Genomic DNA, 13,323 nt, shown 5'->3' with positions numbered 1-13,323 from the left:
CTGCAGACCATAGCACATGTCTGTCTTTGAGTGGGAGCCACATTTGTTTGGGCAAAGGTTAGATTCCTCTGAGTCAACTCTGGTGAGGGAGTAGTAATAAGACCACAGGGGGCTTTAATTCTGAGATGCAGGAATACCCCGAGAACAGTCATGTCACCTGCTTACTGTGGGAACCTTCCAGAATTGCTCTCCTTGGAAAAGCATGGTAAGTTACAATGGGGTATTTTAAGGCTCTAATCTGGGGCAAAGAACAAAGACATTAGATGCCGAAGGGTCACTTAATGGTGGCAGTCTTAATAATTAACACTAAGCTCCAGAAGACATATATGATTGGTAGGGCAAGCCACATTCTCATCTGCGTTCTTTCCCAGAGGCCTTGGGCATGATCTTACAGGGTTGGGACATATGCTCTGCCCTACCTTGTCCTCGTCTGTTACCATGCTTATTGGAAGGGTCATACTTGCTCCTCAAGGGCCAAGCTTTAGAGCCCAGGCTATTCTCAAAGAAGAACTATACATATCTGCATCCACCTGCAGGAGAGGGCTCTTGGTTCCACTGTTGGTGTTCCTTTACTTCTTGTAGAGCTTCATATGTCCCTTTTCCATTTAGTTCCTTAAGTAGAAGACTGCCTTTGGAGGTAGGTGGACATCTCCCCTAGGTCATCAGGGGTCATCATGGACTTCCCACAGGCTGAAAAGCCTGCTTTAATTCTGAGATGCAGGAATACCCCGAGAACAGTCATGTCACCTGCTTACTGTGGGAACCTTCCAGAATTGCTCTCCTTGGAAAAGCATGGTAAGTTACAATGGGATATTTTAAGGCTCTAATCTGGGGCAAAGAACAAAGACATTAGATGCCGAAGGGTCACTTAATGGTGGCAGTCTTAATAATTAACACTAAGCTCCAGAAGACATATATGATTGGTAGGGCAAGCCACATTCTCATCTGCGTTCTTTCCCAGAGGCCTTGGGCATGATCTTACAGGGTTGGGACATATGCTCTGTCCTACCTTGTCCTCGTCTGTTACCATGCTTATTGGAAGGGTCATACTTGCTCCTCAAGGGCCAAGCTTTAGAGCCCAGGCTATTCTCAAAGAAGAACTATACATATTTGCATCCACCTGCAGGAGAGGGCTCTTGGTTCCACTGTTGGTGTTCCTTTACTTCTTGTAGAGCTTCATATGTCCCTTTTCCATTTAGTTCCTTAAGTAGAAGACTGCCTGTGGAGGTAGGTGGACATCTCCCCTCATAGGGTGTCATGGACTATATAAAGCAGAGAAAGCCAAACAGCAGCAAGTTCTCAGGATATGGGTTGTTGTTTAATCTATTTCTATTAGAAGGGCTGGCCTCACTTGACCTATTTAGGGTCTCTTATGCCTCTTCTGTGTTCTGGGAGCCACTCTTTTAACACAGTATTTGTAACATGATTTACCTGTTTCAACCAGACAATATGTTTAAGTCTTGAGGACAGAGACATGGCTCTCAACCATCTCATCTTTGGGATCCCTCCACAGTGCCAAGCATGTATGAGCAGGATGTTCACACATCCTGCTCTCCACCTTTACCTGCTCTTCTGTGGTCTTTCCTCTACCCTTCAGTGTGAGCCCCCTGCTCATTGAAGTGCTTCAAAGGCTTCAGTATTCAGTTGAATCTTAGGTAGCTTGCTTTCCTTATCCTATCTTTCCTGGATACTGTTTTAAAAACATGAAAGAACATCCATGCTTTCCACTGGTGGGTTCCTAAACCCAACTGACATGGGGTTGGGTATAGGAAGCAGAAACGGTTCTATAAATCCTGAGTGTCATAAACAGCTACCACTTTGTTAGAGCTTCATGAATGAAGCCGAAGGCTCCTGCTAATAAACTGTCCTACGGGGAAAGGCTAAATAATCAGATGACAGCAAGAGTGAGAGCAAAAGCCTACATGAGGAGATAGAACACACCCAGGTCTGAGAAACAGTTGGGAGAGGCAACTGTTGGATCAAAGTGTGGAGAATTTATCCATCTTCTTAGTCTCAGGATGACTCTAAGGAGGCAGTTCTAAGTCTCTTACATCTACTCACAGGAAGTTGCTTGAGGGTGGGCCCAGCCTTTTTGCCTTTGAATTCCTGTACTTGGTACAGTTTTCATTTCCCTAGGATACAGGTCTGTGGAATAAGCTCCTCGGTAAGTAGTGCTTGAGGGCTGAATTTTAAGGGAAGGAAACAGTGGCCAGGGACAGAAATTGCTCCTGCAGCCAAGTTGTGACTACCAAAGCAGCTCTGCCAAGGGAATGCTTGATGCTCAGTGGAGCTTCAGCTGGGAGGAGGAGCGACCAATGGCAGTAGGGCAGTCACCTGGTGTTTTCTAGGGGCCAACAGCAATCAGATTATCAAGGGGCTAGAGAGACTGCTCAGAGGGTAAGAGCACCAACTGCTCTTCCGAAGATCCTGAGTTCAAATCCCAGCAACCACATGGTGTCTCACAACCGTCTGTAACGAGATCTGACACCCTCTTCTGGTGTGTCTGAAGAAAGCTATGGTAATTACATATAACAATAATAATAATAATAATAATAATAATCATAAACAAATCTTTAAAAAAAATCAGAGCAGCAAGAACCTATTGACAATCAAACTTAGAATCCCAACCAAATTGTGTTTACAGGTGATGGTGACTGGGGAAAGAGCCCTGCTTTGTCCCATTCCTCACAGTCACCAGACCTTAACTTCTTGAGTAGAAAAAAGCCAATGTCCAGGTGGAGTATTCTTTGCTAGTAAGATCCACACTGGCTTATACCATAGCACATGACTGAGGTCTTTGTTTCTGTTGTGTTTTAGCCGTTTTTCTAGTAGGGTTATGATCTCTGGGATCAGTTGTATACCCCTCTTCTCATACTTATCAGAGTTCAGCAATAAATTCTCACATATGTGAGGCTCCTTGGTTCAGGATAAGGTACTAATATGATTCAGCATGTAAGCAACAATGTTTTAAATACATTGAACATTACTTCTGCCTGCACCCAGAGCCTGGGCATCTCTGTAGGTCGTCTGTGTGCCAGCCCTGTCCTGGGGCGTTTGCCCAAGCCCCTGCAGATCGGCACTTGGAGGGAGTCCCCACAGCCTCTGCCATTTTTCTCCTGGATGGACCAGGCGGGTAGCACCAGGTACACAGAGACAACAGAGTATAACATTGTTTGAGGCAAGGCACACCAGGGCTCCAATGGCACCCAAGAATAGGGCAACCCATCAGCGATCTGTGCCAGAGGAAACTCAATCATCCAATGGTGTGGAAATAGTCCTTATAGGCTCACAGGAGCTTCAAGCACCAGTCAGTGACAACAGGACCAACTACCAACAGAGATAACCAGATGACAAAAGGCAAATGTAGGAATGTTACTAATAGAAATCAAGGCAATATGGCAGCATCTGAGCCCAATTCTCCAACAACAGCAAGTCCTGGATATGCCAACACACCAGAAAAACAAGACTTGGATTTAAAATCACATCTCATAATGCTATTAGAGGATTACAAGAAGGACATAAATAAATCTCTTAAAGAAATATAGGAGAATATGAATAAGGTAGAAACCCTTACAAAGGAAACACAAAAATCACTTAAAGAAATTAAGGAGAATATGGGTCAACAGATAGAAGCCAATAAAGAGGAAATGCAAAAATCACCTAAAGAAATGCAGGAGAACTTGGGTCAACAGGCAGAAGTCATGAAAGAGGAAAAACAAAAATCTCTTAAAGAATTACAGGAAAACATGAACAAGTGAAGGAACTGAGCAAAACCATCCAGAATCTAAAAACAGAAGTAGAAACAACTAAGAAATCACAAAGGGAGACAACTTTGGAGATAGAAAACCTTGAGAAGAAATCAGGGGACAGAGATGCAAATATCAACAACAGAACACAAGAGATAGAAGAAAGACTCTCAGATGCCAAAGATACCATAGAAAGCATTGACTCAACAGTCAAAGAAAATGCAAAATGCAAAAAACTTATAACCTAAAACATCCAGGAAATCCAGGACACAATGAGAAGACCAAACCTAAGGATTATAGGCATAGATGAGAGTGAAGATTTACAACTTAAAGGGCTAGCAAATATCTTCAAAAAATTATAGAAGAAAACTTCCCTAACCTAAAGAAAGAGATGCAACCTAAAGAAAGAATATACAAGAAGCTGACAGAACTCCAAACAGACTGGACCAGAACAGAAATACCTCCTGTCACATAATAATCAAAATCCCAAATGTAATAAACAAAGAAAGAATATTAAAAGCAGTAAGAGAAAAAGGCCAAGTAACATATAAAGGAAGACCTATCAGTATTACACCAGACTTCTCACCAGAGACCATGAAAGTTAGAAGATCCTGGGCAGATCTCATGTGAACTCTAAGAGAACACAAATGACAGTCAAGACTACTATACCCAGCAAAACTCTCAATCACTATAGATGGAGAAATCAAGATATTCCATGATAAAACCAAATTACACAATATCTTTCCACAAACCCAGCCCTACAAAGGATCATAAGTTGAAAATGCCAATACAAGGAGGGAAACTACACCCCGGAAAAAGCAAGATAGTACCCTTCTTTCATTAAACCCAAAAGAAGATAACCACTCAAACATAAAAATAACATCAAAAATAACAGGAAGTAACAATCACTATTCCTTAATATCTCTTAACATCAATGGACTCAATTCCCCAATAAAAAGACATAGATTAACAGACTGGATATGTAAACAGGACCCTACATTTTGCTGCATACAGGAAACACTACCTCAGAATAAAAGGCTGGAAAAAAATTGTACAATCAAATCGTCACAGGAAACAAGCCAGAGTAGCCATTCTAATATCAGATAAAATTGACTTTCTTTTTTAAAATTTGATATATTCTTTATTTACATTTCAAATGATTTCCCCTTTCCTTGATCCCCCTTCCCTGCAAGTCCCATAAGGCCTCTTCCTTCCCCCTGTTCCCCCATCCACCCTTCCCACTTCCCTGTTCTGGTATTCCCCTACACTGCTGCACTGAGCCTTTCTAGAACCAGGGGCCACTCCTTCCTTCTTCTTGGACATCATTTGATATGTGGATTGTGTTTTGGGTATGCCAAGCTTCTAGGCTAATATCTGCTTATCATTGAGTGCATACCATGAGTTTGAGACTGAGTTACCTCACATAGGATGATGTTCTCCAGCTCCATCCATTTGTCTAAGAATTTCATGAATTCATTGTTTTTAATGGCTGAATAGTACTCCATTGTGTATATATACCACATTTTTTTGTTTCTATTCCTTTGTAGAGGGACATTCGGGTTATTTCCAGCTTCTGGCTATCATATATAGGGCTGCTATGAACATAGTGGAGCATGTATCCTTATTACATGCTGGGGAATCCCCTGGGTATATGCCCAGGAGTGGTATAGCAGAGTTCTCCGGAAGTGTCATGCCCAGTTTTCTGAGATTCCGCCAGACTGATTTCCAGAGTGGTTGTACCAGATTGCAATCCCATCAGCAGTGGAGGAATGTTCCTCTTTCCTCACATCATTGCCAACACCTGCTGTCTCTTGAGTTATTAATCTTAGCCATTCTGACTGGTGTGAGGTAAAATCTCAGGGTTGTTTTGATTTGCATTTCCCTAATGACTAATGATATTGAACATTTCTTAAGGTGCTTCTTCAGCCATCTGAAGTTCTTCATGTAAAAATTCTTTGTTTAGCTCTGTAGCCTATTTTTTGATAGGGTTATTTGTTTTTCTGGGGTCTAACTTCTTGAGTTCTTTGTATATATTGGATATTAGCCCTCTATCAGATGTAGGGTTGGTGAAGATCTTTTCCCAATTTGTTGGTCGCCGATTTGTCCTTTTAATGGTGACCTTTGCCTTACAGAAACTTTGTAATTTTATGAGGTCCCATTTGTCAATTCTTGATCTTAGAGCAAAAGCTATTGGTGTTCTGTTCAGGAACTTTCTCCCTGTGCCCATGTCCTCAAGAGTCTTCCCCAGTTTCTTTTCCATTAGTTTCAGTGTGTCTGGCTTTATGTGGAGGTCCTTGATCCACTTGGATTTGAGCTTAGTACAAGGAGAATAAGAATGGATCAATTTGCATTCTTCTGCATGCTGACCTCCAATTGAACCACACCATTTGTTGAAAAGTCTATTTTTTAAGTCATCAAAAGGGACACAGAAGGACACTTCTTACTGGTCAAAGGAAAAATCCACCAAGAAGAACTCTCAATTCTGAATATCTATGTTCCGAATGCAAGGGCACCCTCATTCATAAAAGAAACTTTGCTAAAGCTCAAAGCACATATTGCACCTAACACAATAATTGTGGGTGACTTCAACACTCCACTGTCCTCAATGGACTGATCAGGAAAAGAGAAACTCTACAGGGATACAGTGAAACTAATTGAAGCTTTGGACCTATTGGATTTAACATATATATATATATATATATATATATATATATATATATATATATATATATATATGTGTGTGTGTGTGTGTGTGTGTGTGTGTGTGTGTGTGTGTGTGTGTGTGTAACATTTCATTCTAAAGCAAAAGAATATACCTTTTTTCTCAGCACTTCATGGTACCTTCTCCAAAATCAAACATATAATTGGTCACAAGATAGACCTCAACAGATAAGAAGATCGAACTAATCCCATGCCTCCTATCAGATCACTATGGAGTAAGAATGCTCTTCAACAGCAACAAAAACAACAGAAAGCCCACATATACATGGGAAGCTGAATAATGCTCTATTCAATGATACCTTGGTCAAGGAAGAAATAAAGAAAGAAATCAAAAACTTTTTAGAATTTAATGAAAATGAAGGCACAACATACCCAAATTTACAGGACAAAATGAAAGCAGTGCTAAAAGGAAAACTCATAGCCCTGAGTGCCTCCAAAAAGAAACTGGAGAGAGCATACACTAGCAGCTTAATGACACACCTGAAAGCCTATAATCAACACAACTGGAGAATCTGGAGGAAATGGACAATTTCCTTGACAGATACCAAATAACAAAATTAAATCAGGATCAAATAGATCATCTAAACAGTCCCATAACCCCTAAAGAAATAGAAGTGGTCATTGAAAGTCTTCCAAACAACAACAACAAAAAAAGCACAGGACCAGATGGTTTTAGTGCAGAATTCTGTCAGACCTTCAAAGAAGACCTAACACCAATATTCTTCAAACTATTCCACAAAATAGAAACAGAAGGAACACTATCCAACTCATTCTATGAAGCCACAATTATGCTGATACCAAAACCACACAAAGATCCAACAAAGAAAGAAAAGTTCAGACCAATTTCCTTTATGAATATTGATGCAAAAATAATCAATAAAATTTTTGCCAACCAAATCCAAGAACACCTCAAAATGATCATTCACCATGATCAAGTAGGCTTTATCCCAGGGATGCGGGGATGGTTCAATATATGGAAATCTATCAATGCAATCCACTATATAAACAAACTCAAAGAAAAAAACCACATGAACATTTCATTAGATACTGAAAAAGCATTTGACAAAATTCAGCATTCTTTCACACTAAAAGTCTTGGAAAGATCAGGAATTCAAGGCCCATACCTAAACATAGTAAAAGATATACAGCAAACTGGTAGCCAACATCAAACTTAATGGAGAGAAACTTAAAGCAATACCACTAAAATCAGGGACTAGGCAAGGCTACCCCCTCTCTCCATATCTTTTCAATACAGTACTTGAAGTTCTAGCTAGAGCAATTCGACAACATAAAGAGGTCAAAGGGATACAAATTGGAAAGGAAGAAGTCAAACTATCACTATTTGCAGATGATATGATAGTATATTCAAGTGACCCAAAAAACTCCACCAGAGAACTCCTACAGCTGATAAACAACTTCAGCAAATTGGCTGGTTATAAAATCAACTCAAGCAAATCCTTAGCCTTCCTATACTCAAAGGATAAGCAGGCTGAGAAAGAAATTAGGGAAATGACACCCTTCACAATAGCCACAAACAATATAAAGTATCTTGGGGTGACTCTAACCAAACAAGTGATAGATCTGTATGACAAGAACTTCAGGTCTCTGATGAAGAAGAAATTGAAGAAGACCTCAGAAAATGGAAAAATCTTCAATGCTCATGGATTGGGAGGATTAATATAGTAAAAATGGCCATCTTGTCAAAAGCAATATACAAATTCAATGCAATCCTCATCAAAATCCCAACTCAGTTCTTCATAGAATTAGAAAGAGCAATTCTCAAATTCATCTGGAATACCAAAAAAAACCAGGATAGCTAAAACTATTTTTAACAGTAAACAAACTTCTGGGGGAATCGGTATCCCAGACCTCAAGCAGTACTACAGAGCAATAGTGTTAAAATCTGCATGGTATTGGTACAGTGATAGGCAGGCAGATCAATGGAATAGAATTGAAGACCCAGAAATGAACCCACATACCTATGGTCACTTGATCTTCCACAAAGGAGCTAAAACCATCCATTGGAAAAAAGAGCCTTTTCAACAAATGGTGCTGGTTCAACTGGAGGCCAGCATGCAGAAGAATGCCAATCATCCATTCTTATCTCCTTGTATTAAGTTCAACTCCAAATGGATCAAGGACCTCCATATAAAACCAGACACACTGAAACTAATAGAAAAGAAACTGGGGAAAAGCATTGAGCAGATGGGCACAGGGGAAATTTTACTGAACAGAACATCAATAGCTTATGCTCTAAGATCAAGAATCGACAAATGGGACCTCATAAAATTACAAAGTTTCTGTAAGTCAAAGGACACTGTCAAAAAGAGCAAAATGGCAACCAACAAATTGGGAAAAGATCTTCACGAACCCTACATCTGACAGAGGGTTAATATCTAATATATACAAAGAACTCAGAAAGTTAGACTCCAGAGAACCAATTAACCCCATTAAAAATGGGGGTACAGAGCTAAACAAAGAATTTTCACCTGAGGATTTTGAATGGCTGAGAAGCACCTAAAGAAATGTTCAACATCTTTAGTCATCAGGGAAATGCAGATCAAAACAACCCTGAGATTTCACCTCATACCAGTCAGAATGGCTAAGATAAAGAACTCAGGAGACAGCAGGTGTTGGTGAGGATGTGAAGAAAGAGTAAAACTCCTCCACTGCTGGTGGGATTGCAAGCTGGTACAACCACTCTGGAAACCAGTCTGGCGGAATCTCAGAAAACTGGGCATGACACTTCCGGAGAACTCTGCTATACCACTCCTGGGCATATACCCAGGGGATTCCCCAGCATGTAATAAGGATACATGCTCCACTATGTTCATAGCAGCCCTATTTATAATAGCCAGAAGCTGGAAAGAACCCAGATGTCCCTCAATGGAAGAATGGATACAGAAAATGTGGTTTATTTAAACAATGGAATACTACTCACCAGTTAAAAACAACAAATTCATGAAATTCTTAGGCAAATGGGTGGAACTCAAAAATATCATCCTAAATGAGGTAACCCATTCACAAAAGAACACACATGGAATGCAGTCACTGGTAAGTAGATATTAGCTCAGAACTCTGAATACCCAAGACACAATTCACATATCAAAACATTGCCAAGAAGAAGGAAGGGGAGGGCCCTGGTCCTGGAAAGGCTTGATGCAGCAATGTAGGGGTTTACCAGGACAGGGAAGTGGGAGGGGCTGATTGGGGAATGGGCAGAGGGAAGAGGGCTTATGGGACTTATGGGGAGGGGGGAAATGGGAAAGGGGAAATCATTTGGAATATAAAGAAAGAATGTAGGAAAAAAGAGAAAAAATACACTGAACATCATTTATGTACACACACACACACACACACAAGGCTCTCCTTAGTGCCCACTACAAATGTCACAGAAATTACCAAATGAGGAACCTAGAGGTAAGATGATGGGTTAGAAGCCCATTCTGATGGTTAGTGTTGATCATCAACCTGATAGAATTTAGCATCATCTGGTAGAATTCTGTGCATGCCTGTGGAGGACTATATTGATATAGGAAGACCTGTCTTAATTGTGTATGAGACTATCCTGTTGGTAGGGAATCCTGGACTATATAAAATGGAGAAAGCCAGATAAGCAGCAACTACTGCCCAGTGTTTCCTTTCATAACCACAGGTACAACATGAACAGCTGCTTTGTGATCCTGTCCCACTGACTTCTTCACAATGATATAGCCCAGATTCGTACATCAGAATAAACTCTTTCCCTTCAGTTTTTAGCAGGGTATTTTATCATTGCAGCAGGAAAAGAAACTAAGACAACCTCAGTGTGACCCACAGAAAGAAAATAGACAGGATAATAAGCAGTAGTCACTATTCTAACAAAAGCTGAAAAATGAGGGGATATACCAGGGGAAGTCTCCAGGGGCAACACCATGACGTTCTTGCTAAGGCTAGTGGGAATTCCAGAGAGATTCTTCATATCTACACAGTGGGAATTCTGGGCTAGAGAAAGAGAGATAAGGCTGTAGAACAGTGACCAGGGTTGGATATACAGCAGAGAGACACAGACCAGCTCTGGAGACAGAGGCTGAAGTGTGTCTGAAGCCAAGGCTTACTGGGAACCTGGAAGGAATGACTCCGGAAGGCAGCATCCTGCTATTGCCTGGGTAAGTGCTGACCTGGGAGCTGAGAGGTACACTGCTGAACTGGTAGATATGCCAAAATCAAGACAAAAGAAGCAGCTTGACCTGAAACTACATGCTGATTGCAGAAGCAGATTCTGATAGAGGTAGCTAGAGTCCTGGTAAGAAGAACCTGCCCTGCTGAAAAGATAAGAAGTAGTGTGAAATGTGGTCACATTCACATTATACCTTGGACACAGAAAATTAAGCTAGGGAAGCAAGACTACCTAGTTCATTTGGAAACTACCTAACACCAGTCCATTTGGATGGTTGGAAGATCCCAAGAAAGAGCTGGAATCTTCTGGAAGCTGAACAGAAAGAACCCAAAAGGAGATTTGTCAGAGTGTATGCAGTGTCTCCCCGAAGGGGCTTGCTTCCCACAGATAGTGTCCCTTACCCACAGTCACTCCACACACTTCTTGGATGCTCATTTAACTCTACCCAGCCTTGATATCTAATACTTGTGTAGAACCAAGGCAGGTTTATGAATCCCTCAGTATATGGGTACAAGATGGGGAGAGGGTAAAGGGAAGGGTTGAAATGAAGAAACATGAAATAGTCAGAGCATTGATAGACATGTCTGGCTGTACTAGGTGGGATGCCCCCCCCCCCCCCAAGAATAGACTGAGCTAGGATCTTACTCTGAAGCTAAGTGAGGGCAAGAGGTGTAAATTAAGAAGAATTAAGCTTATCCTCATTTGGCTTCAAATGAATGCGACCCAACCTATGATTTATTTATTAGGCCCTGCGTAATTACTTGGGGATTACCCCAGTCTAATTCTCTTAACACTACACTGGCTCCTTTCCCAACTATGCTCCCCAAATACTTGCTGTTTGCATCTTCCTGGGTTATTTCTGTTCCAGCAACCTGGTGTCTCGTGGGGAGGCATTTCACTTGGGCAGTTGCTGCTGGTCCATCATGGCTAATGGAGACCTCCAGTTTCCCAGTCTTCCCCCTTCTGTACTCCTCTCTTTCCTTTCTCCTTTCTCCTTCTCCTAGTCATCCCTAGGCACAACCCCTAGCCCAGTGACTCAAACTCTACCTCCTTTAATTCCCAGCCGTAACTGGCTGCTGCTGGTTCTTGTTTAACCAATAGTTTTAAATTGGGGAGCAAGGTTTGCCCAAAGGCTTATGTATATGGGAAATTACTCCATCTTGGGGCAACCAGATCTTTGGGTACAGAGGAGCATTGTGATGGGTTGTGTCTAAGAGAAACAAGAGCTACAGGCAACAAGGGCTGATGCTTTGTGGCAAATGGTCAAATTCTTCCTTCAGTCAGGTTGGTAGGAGGAAGCAGACAGTCCTGGTAACATACTAGAGACAGGTAGGTGATTTGGAGAAATCAAAGATTCTAAGTATCTGGCTTGGGATATTAGGCAAGGGTAATCCATTCTGTGATTTTAGGTTAATAAATAAGGGTGAGACAGAGCAAAACAGCTCTCCTCTGTCACCTTTGTCTTGGAGTGTAGCACAGCATGAGGGTAGCAATGGCAGATAGCTGGAGTGTGAGATAATGGGACACACAGAGGGGTGGACGGCCACAGTTCATCAGTTCATGGATCTAGAGCCTACTTCAGAATGGCTGGTGGTCATGATAAAGAGAGGCTCATGATGAATAGAGGGTCTTCACACAGTACCTGTTGTTGCACGCCCCTGTGATGGGCCGGTACTTATTTGCCAGGCAGGTGTCAGGACATCTTGGTGGCAGCATGAAAGGCAAGCATCCTGATAGGTTGGCGATTGTGCTCAGGATGTCTGCTGATAAGGCATCTGCACAACAAGACAGACCAGTACTGAAGTCAGATCCACTTGGGTCTTCCTCCCAGCCCCAAGCTCCCAGAAATAAGACTCAGACTCAAAATATATTTACAAATACCTTGGCCAAATAGCTAGGCTCTTCTCTGACTAGAATGAATTTAAAATATCTCGTTTATTTTAACCTACATTCTGCCACGTGGCTGGCTATCTATGCTCAGGTACCATGTGTCCATCTCCTCATATGTCCCTGGGCTGATCTTTCTGTGCTTAGCTCTATCCTGGAATCTTCCCCTCCTGGATGTCCCACTTCCCATTTCCTGCCTATGCCATAGGCCATAGACGTTTTAATTGACAGGTGATACATCCATACAATACACAAGATATTCTCTCTACAGACCACACTTTGTGTGACATCTGTGCAACATAAAGTATTTTTCCAACAATTATATCAGCTATAGCCTCAACATCTAAGTCAGGGCTTCCTGTGCAGCCTCAGTCACTGCTCTGAGAAAACCTACCATCTTCCCCTCAGTCATATGCTTCTTCATTCAGTCCTGTTAACCGGCTTCATTGCTAGGTGTGTGTGTGTGGTGGGGGGGGTTGTTTACTTTTTTGCTTCATGATGATTCTGAAAAGTAACCTAACAGCCACTTGACTCTAGGAAGACAAGCTAGCAGGCCACTTCTCAGAGTTATTCCTCATCTCACAGGACAGATCACCAGGACCAACCTGTTATAGCTGTATAACAAAACATTCTGATTTCACAATTACCCAGGAGAGCACTAAGACAGGATGTGTATCCTCCCATAGAAACCCACCTTGATCAGCTTGCTAATAGCATTCATTTCTTCTGCTATAAAAAAGCCTTTATTTTTTTTCTCCTATTGATTTCTCTAGGTTAGCACCCCTGAATGAAGTCTCTTTTGTTTATATT

The 13,323-nt window shown here is 41.5% G+C and overlaps 1 protein-coding gene across 1 annotated transcript in view; it reads right to left on the bottom strand.

The window, feature by feature from the left end:
- Window positions 1-13,323, bottom strand: part of Tpo (thyroid peroxidase) — a 60,735-nt gene that overhangs the window by 32,945 nt on the left and 14,467 nt on the right. Inside the window, exon 4 of the mRNA XM_052186738.1 lies at window positions 12,269-12,401. Coding sequence (XP_052042698.1) covers window positions 12,269-12,401 — 133 coding nt within the window. The remainder of the gene's footprint in view (window positions 1-12,268; window positions 12,402-13,323) is intronic.

Source organism: Apodemus sylvaticus, chromosome 6 (assembly GCF_947179515.1).
Source record: "Apodemus sylvaticus chromosome 6, mApoSyl1.1, whole genome shotgun sequence".
Classification (NCBI taxonomy): Eukaryota; Metazoa; Chordata; class Mammalia; order Rodentia; family Muridae; genus Apodemus; species Apodemus sylvaticus.
The sequence above is the reverse complement of the archived record's forward strand: the minus strand, read 5'-3'. Positions and strand labels throughout refer to the sequence as shown.